Genomic DNA, 26,323 nt, shown 5'->3' with positions numbered 1-26,323 from the left:
ATACATAAGCAGGGTGCATCTTTAAGACCGATTGTCTGTATGATCAACTCGGTCAAAGTTTCTGGCTTCGATCCTCAACCCGCTGGTGGGCAGCTCTGAACACCACATCCAGAACACCTTGGATTTTGTTGAGAAGGTGAGAGATGTCATTGTGGAGGCAGATGAAACCATGGTCTCGTACGACGTTACATCTCTCTTCACTTGCATCCCAGTCACGGAAGCGTTGGAGGTAGTCCGTAAGAGATTACAGGATGACACCAACCTCAGCAACAGGACCACCCTCAGCATCGACCAAGTGTGTTTGCTTTTGGAACTGTGTCTTAATGTCACCTATTTCACATACAAGGGTCAGTTCTACAGGCAGAAACATGGGTGTGCCATGGGCTCCCCAGTTTCTCCCATTGTGACCAATTTGTACATGGAAGAAGTGGAAAAGAGGGCTTTGCTATCCTACCCTAGAACACCACCAAGTCATTGGTTCAGGTATGTGGATGACACTTGGGTAAAAATCGAATCTCAGGATGTACCACATTTCACGTATCACATTAACTCGGTGGACCAACACATCAAATTCACCAGGGAGGATATGAAAAGTGGCAGGTTAGCCTTCTTAGACTGTGAGATTTCCATCAGTAATGGGGGACATCTAAAAAGTGATGTGTAACGTAAACCTACTCATATGGATCAGCATTTAAGGTTTGACTCTCATCATCCACTGGAGCACAAACTGGGTGTCATTAGGACCAGTGTTGGTCAAGTTACTTGGAAAAAGTAATCAGTAACTAATTACTGATTACTTCCCTCAAAAAGTAATCCCGTAACTTTACTGATTATTTATTTTCAAAAGTAATTAGTTACTTCTTAAAAACATGATTTACAACCTGAATAGGTAATAAAGCGATAGATCTTTCAGCCCAATTCTACTTTTTCTGCATAATGCATCATATAAAATGTAATTAAATGGAAAAAGTCTCTTTTTAAAATTTGTTTTATTAGTTTTAATCTTTTAACTTTATGCATCAAGCAAAAATTAAATTATATGCAACATTCTCTGACTGGAAGAAATTTGTTTAACATTTAAACCTATTTTCTGCACATTCCAGCACATAAAGTAAAATAGTTTTTTGTGTTTACACTCACTCTTTCAAATAAATGCAAGTGAAACACAGTAGAAAATAAATAAAATCAAAGACTCAGCAGTCCCGTTGCTCTATTTTCACCTGTAAAGCAGGAGTGGGGTAGGCAGAGGTTTACCCTGGTGCAGGTGTGCCGCAGCGGTCAGTGGAAGAATCCGCGAGTTTCTCTGTGAATTTCCCATTCCGTGGCAGCGTACTCGGTGCTTGCTTGGAAGTTTAGGGGTTTTTTTTCGCTGTAAAAATAAGTTTTCTTCCCACACACTGTACAGCAGGCACTAATGTTTTTGTCATGTGGCAGCACGAGGTGTGGATGGAATAAATACTCTTCACAATTTAAAAGACAACGCCACCCTGGGAATTTCACCCAGAGAATACTGCATCTGAATAATGCTAATTACCAGGAAGACACTCAGATCCGTTATACTCAATACAGAGATGTGGTTTAGTGATAAAACAGACAATTTATTAATAATTATTTAAAACAGCATATAAACCCACAAGCATAAATATCAGTATACAAATATTCTAAAAAGTATTCAGAGCCTAGGCTTACCAGTGGAGGGGCAGGGATGACACGCACAAAAACAACTCCAAAAGAAAAGAAAACTCACCAATTCACAAGTGCAGCACACTGTCACACGCTCACACTAATAAACTAAAACTGCAGGTGTGTAACACTCAAAGGGTTCCACCACCAAGGCACCCCAGTCTCCTCCACGTCAGGCCCTCCGCATCTGAATAAAAGAAACAAAGAAAATTATAATATATTTCAACAAAACTAATATGCACACGCTGGGGATAGCCTAACTGCAGGAACACACTGGTGATCCGCAGCTAGAAAAAGGGCCTCCTACCAGTGGTGTAACAAAACCCAAACTACAAATCAAAACAACAAAGAGCCAAACATACAAACTAAATAAAACCTTAAATCTGGAGCAGACGGAATCACCGTATTACTCCAAATTGCCGTCCGCCCGACTAGTTTAATTTTATTTATACTAGCGCCCCCTAATGCGCCTGACTAAAAGTGGGATGAACCAACACATTTAATATTCATCCTGCCACAATCACTTTTTACGGAATCAAACTCAAAGTAAGGTCAGTACTTCCACGCTTTAAACGCTGCACTGTCATATGCTCTCCCACACTCGATATATTATCCTTTGTTGATCTGCACACAGCTGTTGCCACGAACGTCGCACTCGCTTACGTCACTGTCATGAGACACTCTCTCAAAAAAATCACAGTTTTTGTAATTGGATTACACATTACTGCCCATCTCTGATTAGGACGCTACAAGACAGAGTGAACACCATCCCCACAGACACAGCTGCCAGGGAAGCAGAAGAACGTCACATCAAGAAGGCCCTGAGTAAATGTGGTTATCCCAGCTGGACTTTTGTCAAAGCTGGGAAGGCACCAAAAGAAAGCTCCAGCCAATCCAAGAGAGAAGGACAACCACTGCCCAAGCGAAAGCCTGTAGTGATCCCATATGTGTCAGGAGTATCTGAACGGCTGAGACGCATTTTTTCTAAACACCGCATCTCTGTGGCTTTTAAACCAGAGGGCGATCGTGGCTCAAGAGTTGGCAGTTCGCCTTGTGATCGGATGGTTGCCGGTTCGAGCCCCGGTTCTTGTGTCCTTGTGCAAGACACTTCACTACTGGTGTTGACCAGAGGGGCCGATGGCGCAATATCGCAGCCTCGCTTCTGTCAGTCTGCCCCAGGGCAGCTGTGGCTACAATTGGAATTGTAAAGTGCTTTGAGGGTCTCGAAAAGCGCTATATAAATGCAATCCATTATTATTATTAAACCCCAAAACACGCTGCGCCAAAAATTGGTCCACCCTAAGGATCGGGTCCCCCGACACAAACAGAGTAACATAGTGTACGCTGTTAAGTGCCAAGAGGATTACCAGGATTTATACATCGGGGAAACCAAACAACCTTTGGCGAAGCGGATGGCAGAACACAGAAGGGCTACCTCGTCAGGCCAGGACTCTGCAGTATATTTACACCTACAGGCCAGGACACTCTTTCAATGATGAGAATGTACACATCGTGGACAGGGAGGAACGCTGGTTTGAGCGCGGAGTCAAGGAGGCCATTTACATGAAAAGGGAAAGACCATTTCTGAATCGGGGAGGGGGCCAAAGGGTACATCTGTCACCATCTTACAATGCTGTGATTGCAGCCATTCCCCAACTCTCTGTGAATGGTACTCATGGCCATTGATCAGTGGTTGTTGATCAATGGTCATGAGGATTTGCATAATTATGATTAAGGAACTGACCTCCCAGCCCATTGTTCCTTCAGTGAGCTGGTTTCAGTCATTATGCAAATGTACTGTTTATAAGATTGGGGAAACCTGCAGTCAGCTGAGACTGAAAAAGTCACTTGGATGAGTGATGAAACGTTTCTCCCACAAAACGCTACGTCCAGATGAACAGATTCAACTTTTGGAGATGTTGGAAGAGAATTTGTGTGTGATGTTCTTTCAGTGTTGCACTTTGTAGACGCTCCCTGAGCACTGGTCTCACAGCCAGCTGCACATAGAGACCAGTGTTGTTAGTCCAGGTCAGAAGATGACTTGTTGCAATGAAAATGAGCTTGTAGTTTGTCTGCTTTAATAATTTTACTGGAAAAAGGTGTTGGACTTCAAATATGTCCATTTCTTTCACACTTCACCTTTAAAAGTGAAGCCATGTGGTTCCTGGAAGGAAAAACACAACTTTTTAGTATTTTTATGATAAATGTACAACTTTAATGCAAAAAATTTAGAGTTTTTTCTCTTGTTGTGTTTGTTTGAAGCTGCTTCCTGTTGGCTTCAGCTGTTTGGAGTTTCCATTTTCCAAACTTCTACACTCTGAACCTTCTTCAGCTCTGAATAGATTATGAAACACTGAATGATTTCAAGCACACACTTTGTCTAATAAATGTACATCTTTCATTTTTTATACAGATTGAGCTGCTGTGGTTTGTCAGAGATCAGCTGTGATTATCTGGCAGCAGCACTGAAGTCAAACCCCTCCCATCTGAGACAGCTGGACCTGAACCTGAACGAGCTGCAGGATTCAGGAGTGAAGCAGCTGTGTGGTTTTCTGGAGAGTCCAGGATGTGGACTTGAAACTCTGAGGTCAGTCAGCATGTTTTAGTTGTGCTGAGATGAATATGATGTAAAAGTTGTGGTGACACTAAACTGCAGACATCAGGCTGATATTATAATGATCCACACTGAAGATCTTCATGGTAAAGTCTGTTTTCCTCTTCTCTAGTTTAGTCCATTGACTGTAGCAGAACAATGTTCACATTTCAAACAGCGATACTCGGCACGCTGCCGACCTTAACTGTGTACTGTTCTTCCTCAGTTCTAAGTATCAGACACAACAATGAATAATTCACAGCTGACTCTCTTTAGCAGGTCAAAGGTCACGGCACACATCAATCTGTGAAACAGAAACAGTTTGGAGCAGGAATTATTGCACATTTACAAACTGACAGTGCTGCACGACATGCTGGGCAATGGGACTCACAGAAACATGTAGACAGCTTTTGCTCTGAGGGTTTAGACAGAGTCTGCCTCTGTGTGCTAACTGCATTCAAAGTGTCGGCCAATCACAGCTTCATGTTGTCATTTAGTGACACCAGGAACACAGAGTTGAAAATGTTCAGCTGACTGAACTGTTTTATAATCCAGATTTTCCATCCATCATTTATTATAATGTCCATGCTCATCATTGAGCAGCTTGAACTTTGATCAGATGAATCCTAGCTTTACATTTGATTTAAAATCTAATGATTCAGCTGTAACTTGATTACATTTCGTGATGAAATCTAATCAGATTACAATCAGAGTGTCTGCAGCTGCTTTTAAAATGTTTGAATTCAGTTTTAGTCTTAAAGTCATTTCAGCCTCATCTTCACTCAGATATTTAAATCATCTCCAACATCCACTTGTGACACACACGTTTCCATCAGTGTGATTGATTCTAATCAAACAATGATTGATCAATGATAAGTGTGCAACACAGTAAATGTTTGTATAGCAGGAAACGTCCAATCTGACAGCAACACTGTCCACAGAGTCTCTCAGTTTCAAATATGGAGATCATAGATTTTATTCTAAGCTGATGGTAAATCTGTGATGTCATTGCCGTCCCCATCCTGATATATTGATGACTGATTGGTTGTAAAAGCTTCATGTTTAACAAACTAATCTTTAACTGGGATTTCTGCTTTTGTAATGAGGTAAACTTGAGCAGATGAACTCTCTCCTTTGAGCTTTGACTTTATGAAGGAGGAAATGACTCAGTGTCAGTCAGCTGTAGATCAGTGTACAAGCTTAACCATGAAAGAAAGAACAGGTAACAGATGTGTGCTCCTCACATGAATCATGATCATGTGTTTGAGTGAATCTGTGACTGAACTGTAATAGTGTTCAAAAGTAAATGTGATGAAGACATGAATGAAAACAAAGTGTCATTAATGATGAAGAACGAGAAGAAGAAGCTGACACTCAGCTGTCATGCTGCTAATGTTTCTCAGGACCTGCTCTACATTTACAGCAAAGAAACTGGAAATCATTGTAGAGCTGAGCCCGAGGATTTCTGATGATCAACAATAATCTGATGCGCTTTGATCACAATCGTGTTTAAATATGTGTTGATGTAGAAATGAGTGGATCATATTCTGAATTTAGACTCTAATCATTGGAAAATGCTGCAGTTCTAAAAGTTCAAATGATCCCAGAGGAACCCTGGGACATGTTGAACAATAATATGATGGAGTTTCTTCATAACAGCTTGGTTGGTATTCAATCCAAGAGGCTCCAAAATCCTTCTGCTCATTTCCTTGCTAGGTTCTTGATGCTCTTGTACCATCTCTCTGTAGGGCTGTGTGATATGTCGAAATATTTAGGATGACAATATGAAGACATATATCGTTTCACATTTTACGCTATCGTTTGTTTTGTGGTGTTGCAAAATATGGCAACATTTTTTTTCTCTTCTACCACCCACGCAAGAATCATGTGAAAGAGTATGGAGGAAATTTATGGATGAGAAGCAAAAAAGAGCAGTCAGGTGCTCAAAATAAACCTTAGACTCAAACGTTAGAACTGGCTTTTCCCCGCATCAAGCCATCCAATAAATACTCAAAGAAAATGGCGGCCATTACAACTTATATCTAAAAATATATAGTTTCATGCATCGGTCAAAACACTTGATTCCAGGTACACAACGCCCAGCCGAAAATACTTCACACAGGTCAAATTGCCCAAGATTCACATAATTAACAGAAAATGCACTATTTTGTGTTAGATATCGTGATTGTAATGAGAAATGGGATATGAAACAGGCTATGAGATTTTGGTCCTATCACACAGCACGATCTCTCTGTCATCCCCCTTGCTCCCTCTTTGCACTCAGTCTTTTGTGCATCATTAATGCAGACAGACTGAATCAACAAGATGGCGCCGAGTATGGCAGCCTCGTCGCGAGCTCCCCCAAGCAACAGCTGTTTTTTGTGTTTAATTTTACTTTTTCTTTATTTTTTCACGAGTAGCACGTCTCCTTGTGTACGACCGACAAACCTTACTGGACATAAAAGACGGACTTTCTCACCACTTTCTGGAGTTCAGGTTTTGCAACACGGACCCTCCGTTTGCAGACCCCCCATTCATCTCACCTGAGACGCCTTTGTTCTGGGCCCGTGGAGGCCGCAAACGCCGACGCAGAGGGAGAAGATCTGGCGTTCTGGTTCGACTGAGACGGCACACTAACAGACCACCGTTACCCAGTTTATTACTGGCCAATGTGTGGTCTCTGGAGAACAAGCTGTGCGAGCTTCGGGCACGGATCTCATTCCAGCGAGAGATGCGGGACTGCTGCGTGATCTGCCTCACAGAAACCTGGCTATCGGACAAGGTACCGGACTCCGCAATACAACTACCGGGGTTCTCTGTGCACCGCGCGGACAGGTCACAGGAGCTTACTGGGAAAAGCAGAGGCGGTGGTGTGTGTTTCATGATCAGCAACAGCTGGTGTGATTATGCGAACGTGCACCCGGTCAAATCCTTCTGCTCACCGGACCTGGAGTACCTGATGGTTAAGTGCCGGCCATTCTGGCTACCGAGGGAATTCACAGCAGTGATTATTACGGCTGTTTACATTCCCCCACAAGCCGACACTGACCGAGCACTCAGGGAACTGTACAGCGCGATCAGCAGTGAGGAAACCGCACACCCAGAGGCGGCGTTTATCATGACCGGGGACTTTAACAAAGGAAAACTGAAGAAAGTCTCACCAAAACTACACCAACACATCCATTTCAACACTCGTGGAGACCGGCTTCTTGACCACTGCTACACCTCTTTCCGGGATGCGTACAAAGCCCTCCCCCGCGCTCCATTCGGCCAATCAGATCACCGCTCCATCCTGCTTCTACCAGCCTACAGGCAGAAGCTGAAACAGGAAGCTCCAACCCTGAGGGCGGTGCATCGTTGGTCGGACCAATCGGAGTCTACGCTGCGGGACTGTTTTGATCACGCGGACTGGGAAATGTTTCACGTGGCTGCTAAAGACATTGATGAGTACACAGACTCAGTCTGCGGATTTATCAGAAAATGCGTGGAAGATGTCGTCCCATCCAGAACAGTTAAATCCTCCCAAAATCAAAAACCCTGGATTAACGGAGATGTTCGCACAGCGCTGGTGGCACGGAGCACCGCTTTTGCCTCCGCGAACACATCGGACTACAAACTCGCACATTACCAACTCCGGAAGACGATCAAAGCAGCCAAACGTGAGTACAGGGACAGGGTAGAGCAACAGTTTGACAACCCTTGGAGTATGTGGCAGGGACTAAACACAATCACAGACTTCAGAGGGAAAACCAGCACACCGCAGACCACGGCCTCTCTGTGTGAGGATCTAAACGTATTCTACGCTAGATTCGACACAGCGAACACCATGAGACCGGACAGTGTGCGCACCGCGGATGACGTCAGTGCGCACACTGTGTCTGAAGAGGATGTGCGGAAGTGCTTCAGGAGAGTGAACGCACGCAAAGCTACTGGTCCGGACGGGATTCCCGGCCGCGTCCTCAAGTAATGCGCGGCTCAGCTGGCTGGAGTGTTTACACACATCTTCAACCTTTCCCTCTCTCTGTCTGTAGTCCCAGCCTGCTTTAAAATGGCCACCATCGTCCCTGTACCCAAATCCTCCACCATCTCCTCATTAAACGACTGGCGACCTGTAGCCCTGACCCCCATCGTGAGCAAATGCTTCGAGAAGCTGGTCAGGGACTTCATCTGCTCTGCACTACCCGACTCACTGGACCCTCTACAGTTCGCATACCGCCACAACAGGTCCACTGATGATGCCATAGCCCTGACACTCCATGCTGCCCTGTCACACCTGGAGAAGAGAGACACGTATGTGAGAATGCTGTTTGTAGATTACAGCTCAGCATTCAACACCATCGTTCCCTCGAAGCTGGACAGGAAATTGCAGGACCTAGGACTGAGCAGCTCCCTCTGCAGCTGGATCCTTAACTTCCTGTCTGACAGACGCCAAGTGGTCAGACTGGGCAGCACCACCTCATCCCCCATCACACTGAACACTGGTGCTCCACAGGGGTGTGTACTGAGCCCTCTCCTGTACTCACTCTACACCTACGACTGCACGGCCACTAGAAACTCCAACATCATTGTGAAGTTTGCGGACGACACTACAGTGGTGGGTCTTATCACCAACGGTGATGAGACGGCCTACAGGGAGGAGGTCAGTGCCCTGACCCACTGGTGTCAAGACAACCATCTCACCCTCAACGTCGCAAAGACAAAGGAGTTGATAGTGGACTTCCGGAGGTGCAGAGGAGTACACACCCCCATCACCATCAACGGCGCCGCTGTGGAGAGAGTGAGCAGCTTCCGCTTCCTTGGTGTACATCTGGCTGAGGATCTTACGTGGTCAGTACACATAAACAAAACAGTGAAGAAGGCGCAGCAGCGCCTCTTCTTTCTCAGGAGACTGAAAAGATTCGGCATGAGCCCCCGCATCCTCAGGACCTTTTATCGTTGTGCCATTGAGAGCATCCTCACTGGATGCATCACCACCTGGTACGGCAACAGCACCGCTTACAACCGCAAAGCTCTCCAGAGAGTAGTGCGGTGTGCTGAACGGATAATTGGAGGTGAGCTTCCCTCCCTCCAAGACATCTACAGGAAGCGGTGCCTGAGGAAAGCGGGGAGGATCATCAAGGACTCCAGTCACCCCAGCCACAAACTGTTCAGACTACTTCCATCAGGAAGGAGGTTCTGCAGCATCCGGTCCCGTACCAGCAGACTGAGAGACAGCTTTTTCCACCAGGCCATCAGACTGCTGAACACTTCATAGACACCTCACCTTCACTACTGGAACTTCAACATTATGCACTCCATACTGTACAATTATGCCACTGTTTTGCACATACCAACATCTGTATATTCTATATATCTTATTTTATTGTTTACTTTATTTCATTTGTAAAACATGTATATACACACTATATACACACTCACACACACACACGTAGAAAAACATATTTAGTACACACATTCAGTAATGTATATACCTTTATAAATTGTACATATATTTATTACTTTTTAGATTAGCCATTTTTATATTTGGCTTGTTTTACGTTATTGTATTTTTGCACAACTCTGTTGCTTGTGAAGCTTGCACACAAGAATTTCACTCACATGTACTGTACCAGTGTACCTGCACATGTGATGTGACAATAAAAGTGATTTGATTTGATTTGATTTGACATATGGAAAACCAAAGTTTTACTGAACTGAAGATGGTCATCAGTGATGCTGTCTTTAAAATACTCTTGTTAGAAATGTACGACTTTAATGTGTAAAATTCAGAGTTTTTTCTCTTGTTGTGTTTGTTTGAAGCTCCTTCCTGTTGGTTTCAGCTGTTTGGAGTTTCCATTTTCCAAACTTCTACATTCTGAACCTTCTTCAGCTCTGAACAGATTATGAAACACTGAATGATTTCAAGCTGACACTTTGTCTAATAAACTTACATCTTTAATTCTTTATACAGACTGATGGACTGTGAATTGTCAGAGATCAGCTGTGATTATCTGGCAGCAGCACTGAAGTCCAACCCCTCCCATCTGAGAGAGCTGGACCTGAGTGAGAACAAGCTGTTGGATTCAGGAGTGAAGCAGCTGTGTGTTTTTCTGGGGAGTCCAGGATGTGGACTTGAAACTCTGAGGTCAGTCACCATGTTTTAGTTGTGCTGAGAGGAATATGATGTAAAAGTTGTGCTGACACTAAACGGCAGACATAAGGCTGATATTATACTGATACACACTGAGGATCTTTATGGTAAAGTCTGTTTTCTTCATCTCTGGTTTAGTCCATTGACTGTAGCAGAACAATGTTCACATTTGAAACAGTAATACTCAGCGTATGGGCCGTGGCCCAAACTCAGCCCTCCACAGGGTGCCGAGCGGCCTGGTGACCTTTCCTAATTCAGAGAGAGAAGGGACCCTGATTAACTGTGTACCGTTCCTCCTCACAGGTCTAAGTATCAGACACAACAATGAAAAATCCACAGCTGACTCTCTTTAGCAGGTCAAAGGTCACAGCACACAGCAATCTGTGAAACAAAAACAATTTTTAGCAGGAATTATTGCACATTTGCAAACTGACAGTTCTGCACGGCATGCTGGGTAATGCTTACTAATGTTAAACTCGGATTCAAGTTTTAGTATAAATGTAAACGTCTGCAGATGAATTCTCTCCTCTGACCTTTGACTTTATGAATGAGGAAATGACTCGAAGCGTCATTCAAACCCAGGACCCTCTACTGTGAGGCCACTGTGCTACAGTCTGTGTTTGTGTCTCTACTGAATTTTGTGCTGATCATTAGAAAGTGGAAATAAGGAGCCAAACAATGTGAAATAAAATCTGTCCGTCAGTCGGTTTTCCTTCTGTCCTCCTCAGTTTGTTGAGGCAGCAGCCACCACTTTCATTCAATAAAGCTGTTTGTAGTCTGCAAGGAGAATGATAGGTGAGCCGTGAGATTTAAAGTATGTGGAGTGGAGGCTGATTGGCCTGAAGAAGGCTGGCAGAAAGATGGTTGGACTAGACCAGTGATGTCAGCAATATGACATCTGTGATGGCGGCGCGGCAGTAGCACGCAGCGGCCACTCCGGAGCCAAAAATGGTGCTACATTGTTTACGTTTTTGTGTGTATCGTGTTTTTATTTTACTCCATGTATGGATATCGTCGGAACTGGTGTCCGTACATACAACAGCCAGACACTTTGCAACCTAAATAACCCGGTTAACGACATCCAAGAAGGGCTGCGGAAAACGCTATGCGAACTCGGCTTGCTCCGCGAACCAGGCCTCGAAGCCTCGTCGTTGCCTGATGCCGGCGGCCGGAGGAGGGGACATCGGAAGCGGTGCGCGAGGAAGCGGATGCGCGGCAAGCGGGCGGGAGTCTGTGCTAGGCTAAAAACAAACCCTAGCCGGCCGGCTCTCCCGTCCATCATCTTATCCAACGTCTGCTCCCTGGATAATAAACTGAACTACATCCGACTCCAGCAGGCTACACAGCGTGAGGTTAGAGACTGCTGTGTCTTTATTTTCACGGAGACATGGCTCAGCGACAGAGTACCGGACGCCGCTATTCAGCTGACCGGGCTGGCCTCGTTTCGTGCCGACAGAAACGCAGCTCTGTGCGGTAAGACTCGCGGTGGCGGCCTGTGTATTTACATCAACGCAAAATGGTGCAAGAACTCTGTGCTAGTTTCTAGCTATTGCTCATCGCTGGTGGAGTTTGTGACTGTTAGATGCAGACCTTTTTATTTGCCACGGTAATTCACCACTGTTTTCATTATCGGAGTGTACATTCCACCTAGCGCTAATGCTAAGGAAGCGTTAGGGGAACTGTATACAAACATCAGTGAACTGCAAAACACACACCCGGATGGACTGTTCATTGTTGCTGGAGATTTCAACCATGCAAATCTCAAGTCAGTGCTCCCTAGATTCCATCAGTATGTGGACTTTGCAACGAGAGGGGAAAACACGCTGGATCTTGTTTATACAAACATCCCCAGTGCATATCGGGCAGAGCCCCGCCCCCACCTTGGCTACTCAGACCACATCTCTGTTATGCTAATTCCAGCATACAGGCCACTCGTCAGGCGATCAAAACCGGTTCTGAAGCAGGTGAAAACCTGGCCAGCAGGAGCCACCTCTGCTCTTCAGGACTGTTTTGAGAGCACTGACTGGAACATGTTTAGGGAGGCTGCAACTTACGGCGACTTCACTGACTTGGAGGAGTACACGTGTACACAGTGTCCAGCTACATCAACAAGTGCACCGATGACGTCACTGTCTCCAAGACCATCATCTCACGACCCAATCAGAAACCGTGGATTACTGCAGAAGTGCGTGCACTTCTGAGGACCAGAGACTCTGCCTTCAAAGCGGGAGATAAGGTGGCGCTTAGCAGAGCTAGGGCCGAACTTTCTCGGGCCATCAGAGAGGCGAAGCGTGCACACGCCCAGAGAATCCACAACCACTTCAAGGACAGCGGCGACACACGGCGCATGTGGCAGGGCTTACAAGCCATCACCAACTACAGGACGACAACACCTGCCTGTGATGGTGACGACTCCCTCCCAGATGCGCTGAACAACTTCTACGCTCGGTTCGACAGGCAGAACGACGTGGCGGCGAGGAAGTCCACCCCTCCTCCGAACGACCAGGTGCTGTGTCTCACTACAGCTGAGGTGAGGAAAACTCTACGCAGAGTCAACCCACGTAAAGCTGCTGGTCCAGACAACATCCCAGGCAGAGTGCTCAGAGAATGTGCTGAACAGCTGGCAGATGTTCTCACCGACATCTTCAACATCTCTCTGAGCAGTGCCGTCGTTCCCATGTGCTTCAAGGCCACCACCATCGTCCCCGTGCCCAAGAAGTCTTCTGTGTCCTGTCTCAACGACTACCGTCCTGTTGCACTCACACCCACCATCATGAAGTGCTTCGAGCGGCTCGTCATGAGACACATCAAGACCCTGCTGCCCCCCTCACTGGACCCACTGCAATTTGCATACCGCCATAACCGCTCAACGGATGACGCCATCTCCACTGCACTCCATCTTGCCCTCACACACTTGGACAAGAAGGACACACACGTTCGAATGCTGTACATAGATTTCAGCTCAGCATTCAACACGATCATCCCCAAACAACTGATCGGAAAGCTGAGCCTGTTGGGCCTGAACACCTCCCTCTGCAACTGGATCCTGGACTTTCTGACCGGAAGGCCTCAGTCAGCACGGATCGGGAACTGCACCTCCAGCACCACCACACTGAGCACTGGGGCCCCACAAGGCTGTGTGCTCAGTCCTCTGCTGTTCACACTGCTGACCCATGACTGTGTAGCAACACACAGTTCAAATCACATCATTAAGTTCGCTGATGACACGACCGTGGTGGGTCTCATTAGCAAGAACGACGAGTCAGCGTACAGAGAGGAAGTGCAGAGGCTATCGGACAACCTGTCTCTGAATGTTGACAAGACAAAAGAGATGGTTGTTGACTTTAGGAGGACACGAGGCGACCACTCACCGCTGAGCATCAACGGCTCCTCTGTGGAGATCGTCGACAGCACCAAATTCCTGGGCGTCCACCTGGATAAAGACCTCGGATGGTCCCTCAACACCAGCTTCCTGCACAAGAAACCCCAACAGCGTCTCTTCTTTCTGAGAAGACTGAGAAAGGCCCAGCTTCCACCACCGATCCTGACCACCTTCTATAGAGGAACTATTGAGAGCATCCTGAGCAGCTGTATCACTGCCTGGTTTGGGAACTGTGCCATATCGGACCGCAAGACCCTACAGCGGATAGTGGGAACAGCAGAGAAGATCATCGGAGTCTCTCTCCCCTCTATTAAGGACATCTACACCACACGCTGCATCCGCAAAGCCACCAGCATTGTGGCTGATTGGACACACCCCTCTCACACACTCTTCACACTCCTGCCATCTGGAAAAAGGTACCGAAGCATTCGGGCACACACATCCAGACTGTGCAACAGCTTCTTTCCACAAGCCATCCGTCTCCTCAACAAAAAGGGACTGGACTGATAAACACACACACACACACACACACTCTATCACTCAGCTCAACTCAACTACCTCAAAGCATTGAGACTGGGCTTACACATCAATCTGTAAATGCTCTTTTTGCACAATATTTTTATGTTTACTGTTCCTGCACTACCTACATACCAAGTATGTTTACGGTTTCCTTTGCACTACTTACCTAGTTAGAATAGTTAGTTTTAGTTAGATAGTTAGTTTTTGTTAATTTATGTTGTAATTTATGTTAGGTCAGTCTGTCCTGTCTCTAGTTAGCTAGTTTAGTGATTTTCTGTTAATTTATGTTGTAAATTTATGTTGCATGTAGCACCTTGGCCCTGGAGGAACGCTATTCGCCTCACTGTGTACAACTGTATATGGCTGAAGTGACAATAAAGCCGACTTGACTTGACTTGAATATGACAAAGAGGAAGTGATGTCATCTTAGATTAGCCACCAAACACCCGGGAAGCTGACAGATGTGTGATTACAGATGTTTGTCTTTGAACTTACACATAAGCTTCATTTTGGAATCCATCTGGAATCTATAATGTGAAACTGTGCGAGTAACTGTGTGTTTGTGCAAGAAGAAGTTTTGAGTGTGCAGCAATGAATTATCATTGAGTGAGACTCACAGGAAGTGATGTAAGTGGGAATATTGGTTCCACCAATCAGAGGAGGTGTGGCAATAATTTAGTGTGGTGCGTTAAAGGTTCCATCAAAGAGCTGCTCGCTCATGTTCAGCAGTCTGCCCTGAGATGGTGATGCCATCAGCTCCTTTTACAAATCATTGATCCCTTTGAGCTCCAACCAGGAGAGATGAGGTCATCACAGCATTATCAGCTAAACAGTGATGAATCTCCAGGCCCTGATGGCTGCCAGCTGACTGTTAGAAACTGTGTCTGGGTGACATCATCAACCTTTAACCTCAGTTTGTAATTGAGGTTTGAAGGACGGTGCTCTGTGCCTCTCCTTTCACCATGAACTCATGTGCTTCTGATATAAAAAAGGAAATTGATGGGTCTGTCTAGCAAATACCCGCCGCTGGAACGAGACAATTCCTACTACACAGAAAAGCAAGACACGAGTAGGCAAAGTTCTTTATGTTTCTCGTGCATGAGGAAGACCAACTGGACAAACGCCGTCCCTTCGCTTGACCCCAGTCGCTCCCTTGTAACACTGCTCTTTTAATGAGGTTATATGAATATGCATAGACTCATTAACATAGGTACACATGTGAACAAAGAGTACCGTCTGTGTGTGTGTGTGTGTGTGTGTGTAGGGGGGGGGGGGTCAGAATGTGACCCCATAATCGACTTCCCTAAACCTGCTGGTCTGGAAGTCCAGCAGTCCATCTAAACAAAAGGCACTTATACTAAAACAGATATAGACGTGTTTGCTATACCATATATCAGTAAGAGAAGATATAACCTCTCTCATGACCTTAAGCTGTGTGTGTGCATGCGAGAACACTCTGGAATGCACACACAGTCTTTGCAGACTACTAAGGATCAGACCCCTACCAATAGGACATCGACTACAAACTCTAAGCATATATGAGTAAATATTTCTAAGCATAAATGACAATCAACAATATAAATCCTGACAGAAATAACTGTGATTTAAATGATTATATTATACTAGACTGAATTATGAACCAACATGTGCAGTGAGGGGTCTCCAGATGTGAGACAGACTGTGCACAGAGAGATCACTGACAGCAGTAATACACCACAGTAATACTGATCTCAGTAACGCTGATATTAAGTTCTGGGTCTCTGGATCAGCGGGAAAGACTGCTGTGACTCAAATGGGCCTAAGAAAGAATGTGAAGGGAAAGAAGTCTGAAAATGGAAAAGCATAAACCCTGATCATGACGCTGCTGTGAAGATTGTTCAAAGCCACACTGTGTCCAGATTATGTTCTTATCAGCTGCTTGCACCTCCACAAAAATCCATCGTGACTGAATAAACTGAGGTCCAAACTGATTTGGGGGGACAAACCATGAGCCAACGCAAAGATCTTTAATTCAGAAAAGTCCCATAAATGCTGGTTTATATCACAGAATTTAAGGCCTTTATAATCACAGAACATACAGAGAAAAGTACTAAACTGAATCAATTTCAGCTTTTGTTTTTCATGATGTATATTGTATTAATAATTAAACTTCATTATCTGTATCTTTACCACACAGGTGTAGATACTGTAGGTTCAGTGAATGCTTAAATTGCACTGATTAGAATATACTGGACATTCAAAGCTGAGATTCAGCGCACTGTGTTAGAGGCTGGGATTTGATGAATTCATCACATATACAACCTTTGATCATCATTTATGTCCAGTTGAGAATGAATCTGTGCTCTCACATATTAAATGAACTGAAATCAGTGTGATCTCCAGTCTTGATATAAGGAATGAGAGAACTGACAGCTGTTATTTTAATCAGCCTGTCTCAGTTGTTTTAACTCTAAGTATCACAAAGTAATGTGGTAACATTTGGACTGACGAGTTTACTGTCAGCATTTTAATCGCTAGTTTAAAGGCTGTAGGTTGCAGCCATTGCTCTAACACCGTATAAATGTAACAGGCCTCAGTGCTGGTTCTAACAGTCTGAGCTGCTTCCAGCTTTATTTGTGAAGAGCACAGCAGCTTACAAAACACGTAGCTAGCTCGTACAGCTGCGACGTAAAATTTTCATAAGCTTAAATGACCTTAAAATAACGGGGCTACGTGCGGTGATGCTAGCGTTAGCCATGTTAGCACGTTACCTTCAACAGGTGGTCAGACTGAGTAAACGGGCACTCAGTCAGAGGTTGGCTCTCCGTTTCGCTGCAGGGTCCCTTCATTCTTCACATATCCGTGTCGAGCCGAGTGTAAATCCCGAGGCTGAACGGCCTTTGTACAAGCACACACGCTTCGTAGCAGGGCGAAGCTATGAGCTAGAAAAATCCAGGCAGACAGCCCGTGTCTGTCCAACCAATCAGAGAGCTCCTTACATCCCACGGTGTGGCTAATTTGAATAGCAGCAGGATTTTTAAAATGAAGTTGTTAATCCAACTGCTAATCCAACTGCTAATCCACATGTTAATCCCTGAGCGAACAGGAAAGGGAAATGGATTTTGAAATGCAGTTTATTAAAGTGGAATTCGAAAAAGGTTTTTGAAATGAAGTTTATTAAAGTGGAATTCGAAAATGTTTTTATTAAAGTGGAATTCGAAAAAGGTTTTTGAAATGCAGTTTATTAAAGTGGAATTCGAAAATGTTTTTTGAAATGCAGTTTATTAAAGTGGAATTCGAAAATGTTTTTTGAAATGCAGTTTATTAAAGTGCAATTCGAAAATGTTTTTTGAAATGAAGACTTGAAAAGCATTTTAAAAATCAGTTTATTAAAATTAAGCACAGAATTTTTTATTTCGATGCGCGTGGCTCTTGTGGTCCTCCATAGTCAGCTACGTAGAAAAGGATCCTGGTGCTATTTGTCTCTCAGAAAGAGTTCATAACTTCCCTTCAACTCATTCATGTCACCTAAAAGGTAAACCTGTTTCTCCATCACCTGTTCAGCCCTGATGATTTAGTAAGGACATCTCCTGGTTTCATCTTCATGTTTCCCTCTCACCACATATCCAAACCGACATCATGACCAGCAGCTTTACAGCTGTGGCTCCAGCAAACATCAGCTGATACTAGAAATTAATATTAAATAAATTCTAACAACAGATGATCAAGCTTAAACGTGCTGCTGTTGTTTAGCGCGACATCTGCTGGTTTCCTCGTTCTGGCGCAAAATGGGCGATAAACAAGAGAGAAAAGCCGATCAGCTGATCATTGATCAGTTTCATGATTGAAGTAGCGACAGGAGAGGGAGGGGAGAGAATGAGAGGAGAAGAGGCAGCAGAATATCTCCAGCTTTGTGTCTTTTTCCATTCTAGCTGAAGTACGGGACAAACTGTGTTCCTTTTCACCTCAATACGAAACGCGTAATATTTTCACTGAATGCGGGACGATTCCGTTTTTTACGGGTCGGTTGGCAACTCTACTAACTATAACCATATGAATAAAATAAAGTTCAACATCAGTAACATCATAGCACCCACCCAACTGTATAGAAACTCCGTCATGCTAGCTAGTAAGCAGTACGAGTTATTGTAACTGACTGTAAAAAGTCAGCACAACGAAAATAAACTCCACCTAAACTTGGTTTATATCTGACCCAGATAGACTGCAGGTCATAACTTCTTACCTGAAGCTCAGTTCACTTGACACTTGGACCGGCGGCTGCCTCGGGTCTCTCCTCCTGCCTCCCCTTTCCCTCATCCACCTGCTGGCCTCTGTGGAAGCTCCGCCATAGCCACCACCAAACAGTTATTTTTACACATCTGCCAGCATCTGGCCAACGCATCACCTGTCATTGTTTATGCTGTTACACAAAAAAAACTAAAAAAAAACCCAACCATCGGCCCATAAAAATGAAATTTGCCCAGTGGGCCCGATGGCCAGTCCATCTATGGTCGTGCCATCAGTTTACCCTTCACGTGCCAGCTGTGGCACGCGTGCCTGGGGTTGCCGACCCCTGGTGTAAACTATAGATCAGTGTACAAGCTTAACCATGAAAGAAAGAACAGCTAAAAGATGTGTGGCCCTCAAATCTTAGTTTTTTCATATCCACTTGGTTTGATTATTGTGGGAAATATCTAAATATGGCTGACTTTAAACATTTGTAAAAACATGTTTGTGAATCATTTTGTTTGGGTTATGAGGAAAATGATTCAATAAATGAACAACATTTCATATGTCCTCATAATCATCTTTTGTCTGACCATCTGAATCACATTTGAATTCAGAACTTCTTCTCTTGTTGTGTTTGTTTGAATCTGCTTCCTGTTGGCTTCAGCTGCTTAGAGTTTCCATTTTCTAAACTTCTACATTCTGAACCTTCTTCAGCTCTGAACAGATTGTGAAGCAATGAATGATTTCAAGCTCACACTTTTTCTAATAAATGCACATCTTTCATTCTTTATACAGATTGAAGGACTGTGAATTGTCAGAGATCAGCTGTGACTATCTGGCAGCAGCACTGAAGTCCAACCCCTCCCATCTAAGAGAGCTGGACCTGAGTAAAAACAAGCTGCAAGATTCAGGAGTGAAGCAGCTGTGTGGTTTTCTGGAGAGTCCAGGATGTGGACTTGAAACTCTGAGGTCAGTCACCATGTTTTAGTTGTGCTGAGATGAATATGATGTGAAAGTTGTGCTGACACTAAACTGCAGACATAAGGCTGATATTATACTGATCCACACTGAGGATCTTCATGGTAAAGTCTGTTTTCTTCTTCTCTGGTTTAGTCCATTGACTGTAGCAGGACAATGTTCACATTTGAAACAGTAATACTCCACGTATGGCCAGCGGCCCACATGCGGCCCTCCACAGGGTGCCGAGCGGCCTGCCAACCTTTCCTAATTCAGAGAGAGGGGATCCTGATTAACAGTGTACCCTTCCTCCTCACAGGTCTATGTATCAGACACAACAATGAATAATCAACAGCTGACTCTCTTTAGCAGGTCAAAGGTCACAGCACACAGCAATCTCTGAAACAAAAAGAGTTTGGAGCAGGAATTATTGCACATTTGCAAACTAACAGCGCTGCACGGCATGCTGGGTAATGCATGCGAGTGGGGCTGAGGGCTAGGCTACGTGCTAACCCACACGGTCTCTTCCTCACCAACTCACAGTAACTAAATAACAAGATGGATGAGCTACGACTGCGGATCACCTCATGCTGTTTCGATTACTGTGTTATGATCATCACAGAGACTTGGCTGGACTCTTTTACCCCAGACACTGCGATTAACATAGCAGGCCACGCTACATTCAGAGCGGACAGGAACAAAGAGTCCGGTAAGAAATGCGGAGGAGGTCTGCTAGTGTTTGTAAACAATACCTGGTGCACCAATAACACAGTTAAAGACGTCCACTGCTACCCGGACATAGAATACACGATTGTTCAGTTTAGTCCCTTCTACTTGCCGAGAGAGCTCACAGTGATCACAATAATAGCAGTTTATGTGCCGCCGCAAGCTATTGCTAAGTCAGCCATGGAGCTACTCCAGCGCTCCATTAATAAACAGCTAACAACGAACCCAGACTGCGCTGTGATTGTGGCAGGAGAGATTTTAACCACGCAAACCTGAAATCTATCCTGTCTGGATTCTTTAAAAACCTGAGCTTTCCAACGAGGGAAAACGACACACTGGACCAGGTCTACACCAACATCCCAAATGCTTACAAAGCCACCCCCCGCCTCATCTCGGACTCTCTGACCATCTCTCTCTGTCCCTGATCCCTGCTTATAAACCTCCTAATTCAAAGACAAAAAGCATCTGTAAAAACAGTCAGTGTGGACCTTGGAGGCCACGACGGCCCTACAGGAGTGTTTTGATAACACAAATTGGAGTGTATTTGCAGAAGGATCAGACTTGGAGGGCCACACATTTGCCGTACTCTCATACATCAACTTCTGTAGTGAGAGTGTAACAACAACAAAGACTGTTAAAGTGTTCCCGAACCAGAAGCCATGCCTCAAAAGTGAGGTGAGAGCTCTACTAAGAGCACGTGACAGCGTCTTCAAATCAGGAGACCTGTCTCCTTTAAAATACCCTTGTTAGAAATGTACAACTTTAATGCAAAAAAATTTCCAAACTTCTAGATTCTGAACCTTCTTCAGCTCTGAGTAGATTATGAAACACTGAATGATTTCAAGCACACACTTTGTCTACTAAACTTACATCTTCCATTTTGTCTACAGATTGAGTATCTGTGGTTTGTCAGAGATCAGCTGTGATTATCTGGCAGCAGCACTGAAGTGCAACCCCTCCCATCTGAGAGAGCTGGACCTGAGTGAGAACAACAACCTGCAGGATTCAGGAGTGAAGCAGCTGTGTGGTTTCCTGGAGAGTCAAGGATGTGGACTTGAAACTCTGAGGTCAGTCAGCATGTTTTAGTTGTGCTGAGATGAATATGATGTGAAAGTTGTGCTGACACTAAACTGCAGACATCAGGCTGATATTATACTGATCCATACTGAGGATCTTCATGGTAAAGTCTGTTTTCTTCTTCTCTGGTTTAGTCCATTGACTGTAGCAGAACAATGTTAACATTTCAAACCTTCAAAGAAGAAGAAAAATCCTCCACTAGATAATTCACTGTGAAACTCTAAAACTCTTCATTCCACATTAAAGTCCGTCTGACACTGAAATCCAAACCAAAACGGCCGTTTGCTTTACAGACAGCAGTCCAACACAAAACATACACACATCATCCAAATCTCCTCCACTGCCAGCATGAATGATGGGAAAAGAGAAGGAGGAACACTCTGACATTCAGGGTTAGAATGAGTTTCATGAAGCAGACTGTGAAGATCAAAGCTGCATTAGAAGCTTACATGAATGAATGAGTGGACAGAAGTGGACAGAGATCATCTGACGCACTTGAAAGGTTTTAAATTATGACATTTCTCTTTATTCTTTATCAACTCTGTTAGTTTCTATCAGTTTTCTGTGTAATGAAGCTAACAGCAGGCTAATAAGATGCTGACCAATAGGTTTCTATTAAATGTTGTAATGTGTATATTAAAAAGTGCCAGTGCTTTGGCTCAGCAGGGATCAGCTTACAGTTAGAATACAGCTGCTGGATGAGATTATCATGTCATAGCTATCTGCCAAACTGCTAACTGGGAAATTTCAGGCCATCTATGAATCATTTTTGCTAACTGTTTATTCAGCTTAGGCTCACAGGGCTGCAGCCTGTGCCCTAGCTGTCATAGGGCAAGAGGCGTGGTCCACCTGCACAGGTGAGCAGTCCATCACAGGGCCAACAGAGAGAGACAGAGAAGCACTCTCTCACATCCACACCTACAGCCAATTTAGAAGCACCAATGAACCTAAGCAGCATTTCATTGGACTGTGGGAGAACATCCAACCTCCACAGAAAGGCCAACAAGCTTCAACCTACAACCTTCTTGCTTTAAGGCACTAGTGCGAACCACTTTTCCCCATTTCAGCCCAATTCCTGCATTTTCCTGTTTCTGACTACAGGCCAGCTACACTAACTGTTAGAGTGAATTGTTAAATGTTGTCATTTCTATCCTTACCATCTCTACATTGTTTCAAACTGTGTGATCAAAGACATTCCTTTGTTCCCCTCCCCAGCCTGTCGAATGGTGGGGGAGGCTGTAGTGTTTTATTACAGGCACATCCCATGTGAAGGTTCTGTTTGTTATTTAGTAAACTTCCTGCCCCTTATGGCCTCACCTGTGTTGTGCATGGTGAACCAATACAGGAATTGAGCCATATACATTGGGTGGGGGAGATTACCCCTTTTATGACAAAGGATGTTGTTAAAGACAGTTGTTATCAAGAAGTCACCCACACAGAGAGACACACACTCACTGACATACACACACTCACACACACACACACACACACACATTCTCGCACAGACATGCTTACACGTGCACACACATACACACACAGTGCCTTATCTTTTGTAACCATAGGGGGGTTTTACAGTGGGAGGTGCTTTTGTGTACTGTAACTGTTTTCAATAAAAGGCGGCAAGAGTCGGGGTCATTTTGTGGTAGGATTCAGAGTGCTTTCCTGAGACACCGACCGGGGCCTCCCTTGCGCAAATAAAACCGATCGATCGCTGTTGCCTTGCTTCCTTCCTTCACAGGAATAAGTCTCATGAGTCAGTAAGGTTTAAATTTAGACCCGACACTAACACTTTCTCATCAGACACTGCCACCTAGTGGAAGAAGTCTTAGTTCCATTTGAAGCTTCAGATTACAGTTAGTTCCTTTACAAAGAGGGTGGAGGTGGTGGGGCCACAGGACCATCACCACTGAGTGCCATAGGACACTTAACCTTTCTTTCCATATGCTGGGAACTTCCTGTTGTTCCAAGGAACACTGGAAAATTTGTGAAAATCTCCCAGTCAGTTCCTTACAGCACACTACAATCATTTTAAGATTAGGCTTCAAACTTTCCTTTTTGGTAGCATATAATTAGGGCTGGACCAGGTGACCCTGAATCCTCCCTTAGTTATGCTGCAATAGACGTAGGCTGCCGGGGATTCCCATGATGCATTGAGTTTTTCCTTTCCAGTCACCTTTCTCACTCACTATGTGTTAATAGACCTCTCTGCATTGAATCATATCTGTTATTAATCTCTGTCTCTCTTCCACAGCATGTCTTTATCCTGTTTTCCTTCTCTCACCCCAACCGGTCACAGCAGATGGCCCCGCATCTCCCTGAGCCTGGTTCTGCCGGAGGTTTCTTCCTGTTAAAAGGGAGTTTTTCCTTCCCACTGTCGCCAAAGTGCTTGCTCATAGGGGGTCATATGATTGTTGGGTTTTTTTCTGTATCTACTGTACAATATAAAGCGCCTTGAAGCGACTGCTGTTGTGATTTGGCGCTATATAAATAAAATTGAATTGAATTGAATTGAATTGTTTTAAATTTCCCTCCCAAAGTATCAGGACCAGGGCTTTTTCCTTTCTTTGATCCCACTAAGAGATTTACACTCAAACGCCTCATCAGTGTGACTCTGAGCTACCAGCCCTTTCCTAAAATCAAAAAGCTCTTCTTTGAAATCAATGATATCAAAGCTGGAATCAAATGAGTCCAAGTCTTCTGCTGAGTTAGTATCACATTTATCTTTGGTCCTTTGGTCCCCACCATGGACTTCATTCCTTTCTAAGCCAGCCTTGAGTGTCCTTTATTCAGCTCATCCTCTGCTTTACTTTTAGACATGATTTTAGCTGCTTTATCTCTCTATGAACAAGTATATGTGCCTCAATATTTTTCTATTCTCCCAAGAACATGTTGGAGTGATTTACTAATCCAAGGCTGCTTATTGGGGAAAATAGTTCCTGTTTTCAAAGTAATCCCCATTTTTCCCAGAAAGAAATGTAAGTAGAAATCGATGATCTAAGTGAGAACATGAGCCTTTAAAAAGTCCCAATGGGTGCATATAAAACAGTCCCTCAGTTCCGGTATTAAGTCTCTGGTCCAGACTGGAACAACTGTGTGCCCAGTTTGAGCTCTCTTCAGTCCTGTGACCTGACAGACCCAGAGGGGCCATCACATCACATTTAAAAGCTCCCCTAATGGAGCCACAACACATGTCCAATACTTAGTCTGTCCTGTTGGACCAACTGGAAGAAATGATTCAACGACTTAGTCACAGAACAGAGATTCAAATCTCCAAAATCCAACTGGCTGCATCAGGACATATAGTCTGAAACTCTGCACAGTTTCCTGTTTGAAGCTGCTTCCTGTTGGCTTCAGCTGTTTGGAGTTTCCATTTTCTAAACTTTACATTCTGAACCTTCTTCAGCTCTGAACAGATGATGAAACACTGAATGATTTCAAGCTCACACTTTGTCTAATAAACTTACATCTTTCATTCTTTATACAGATTGAGTATCTGTGGTTTGTCAGAGATCAGCTGTGATTATCTGGCAGCAGCACTGAAGTCCAACCCCTCCCATCTGAGAGAGCTGGACCTGTGGTTAAACAACCTGAAAGATCCAGATGTGAAGCAGCTGTCTGATCTTAAGAAGAGTCCAGACTACAGACTGGATACTCTGAGGTCAGTAGAGTGATGGAGTGAGTGGGTGGTGCTGTCAGCAGTATTGTAGTAAACACAGTCAGTATGAAACAAAGATCCAGTGTTTCCTGTAAAGCTGCAGCTTCTCAGTGAAGCTGTGAGAGGAGAATGGTGACAGGCTTCAGGATTGGACACAAACACTTCCTGTTTCTCACCTTTATGGTCACCATAGTAACAGCTGACACGCTCTGGTCAAACACTGTCAACAGCCAATCAGCTCTCTGAACAAAGCAGCAGGCAGACCAATGACTGCATTCATTTCCAAGTTTAAAGCAGTGAAGAACACAGTCTGTAGGTGAGGAAGAATTTAGTGAGACCAGATGTTTGGATGGAATTCCTCCAGTTAACAGCTGGAACCATTACATCTGGATTGTATGTGTTGTTGTTGGGATTCCTAAAGAGCTCAGAGTGGACACACCAAGGTTTTTCTAATGAATGAAAGTCCAAACTAAAACTAGGAGTGAAAAACCCTTTCATGAACTTTGAAAGTTCATGAAAAGGTTTGAATAAAAATCCAAAGTAAAGATTAGAAAAGGTGAAGCAACAATGAGTCCTAGTACAGTCCCAGCACTGAAGTCCCTGCTGCTCTTTATACTGGATGTGCTGCATCACTGACTGACAGCTGATGAAGAGTCTCTGGAAACACTTGTTTATCTCCTCTGCTCTTCCTTCTTCTCTCTGCAGGTGGTGATGATGGTAAACAGGACGGTGTGTGTGCTGAGAGAGGAGGAGCTGTGTCCTGATGATCCAGAGAGGTTGAAGCAGCAGCAGCTTGTGTGTAGAGACGCTCTGACTGGGCCATGTTACTGGGAGGTGGAGAGGAGAGCTTCATCCAGCAGTGACTGACAGAGGAATGAAGTGCAGATGACTGTCAGTGCTGCAGAGTGAACTGCTCTGAGAACAGCTCCACTGTCAGACACAATGTAGAGTCCAGCATCATCCCTGTGTGTCCCTCTGGATCTGACAGAGGATCATCAGTGTATCTGGACTGCTCTGCTGCTGCTCTGTCCTTCTACAGTCTCTGCACAGTCTCTGTCTGACTCTGGCTTCAGACCCTCCTGGATCAAACTCACCTGGAAAGGCTTTCAAACATCTTTGAATAATAAACATCATGTTTTTATAAGATAAATATCATGTTTTCATGTATGTGTGCAGTTTGAAGTTTGAGCCTCAGTGCTTAATGTTTAATGTGGATACTAATGATCAATAAATGTGCAGATTGGAAAAAAGGAATGACTCGGACTGAATCTGTTCCTGCTTTTCTCTCATGTGGATCCAATCCAGACCTCCAGCTTCTGCCCTCCGTCTCATTAGTCACCCAGCACAGCAGCTTTCCCATTAAAGCTCACTTTTCCCGCATTTAAAGGAGCC

At 44.4% G+C, this 26,323-nt stretch overlaps 1 protein-coding gene across 1 annotated transcript in view; it reads left to right on the top strand.

Moving 5' to 3' along the window:
- The window catches only part of LOC134622363 (NACHT, LRR and PYD domains-containing protein 12-like), a 290,226-nt gene extending 264,104 nt beyond the window's left edge, over positions 1 to 26,122 (top strand). Inside the window, exons 7-12 of the mRNA XM_065470155.1 lie at positions 4,097 to 4,270; positions 10,227 to 10,400; positions 19,312 to 19,485; positions 21,090 to 21,266; positions 24,761 to 24,934; positions 25,637 to 26,122. Of these exons, the coding sequence (XP_065326227.1) occupies positions 4,097 to 4,270; positions 10,227 to 10,400; positions 19,312 to 19,485; positions 21,090 to 21,266; positions 24,761 to 24,934; positions 25,637 to 25,643 (880 nt within the window). The 3' untranslated portion in view covers positions 25,644 to 26,122. The remainder of the gene's footprint in view (positions 1 to 4,096; positions 4,271 to 10,226; positions 10,401 to 19,311; positions 19,486 to 21,089; positions 21,267 to 24,760; positions 24,935 to 25,636) is intronic.
- Positions 26,123 to 26,323: the final 201 nt, after the last annotated feature.

This window comes from Pelmatolapia mariae, linkage group LG3_W, assembly GCF_036321145.2.
Source record: "Pelmatolapia mariae isolate MD_Pm_ZW linkage group LG3_W, Pm_UMD_F_2, whole genome shotgun sequence".
NCBI classification, from domain to species: domain Eukaryota; kingdom Metazoa; phylum Chordata; class Actinopteri; order Cichliformes; family Cichlidae; genus Pelmatolapia; species Pelmatolapia mariae.
The sequence above is the reverse complement of the archived record's forward strand: the minus strand, read 5'-3'. Positions and strand labels throughout refer to the sequence as shown.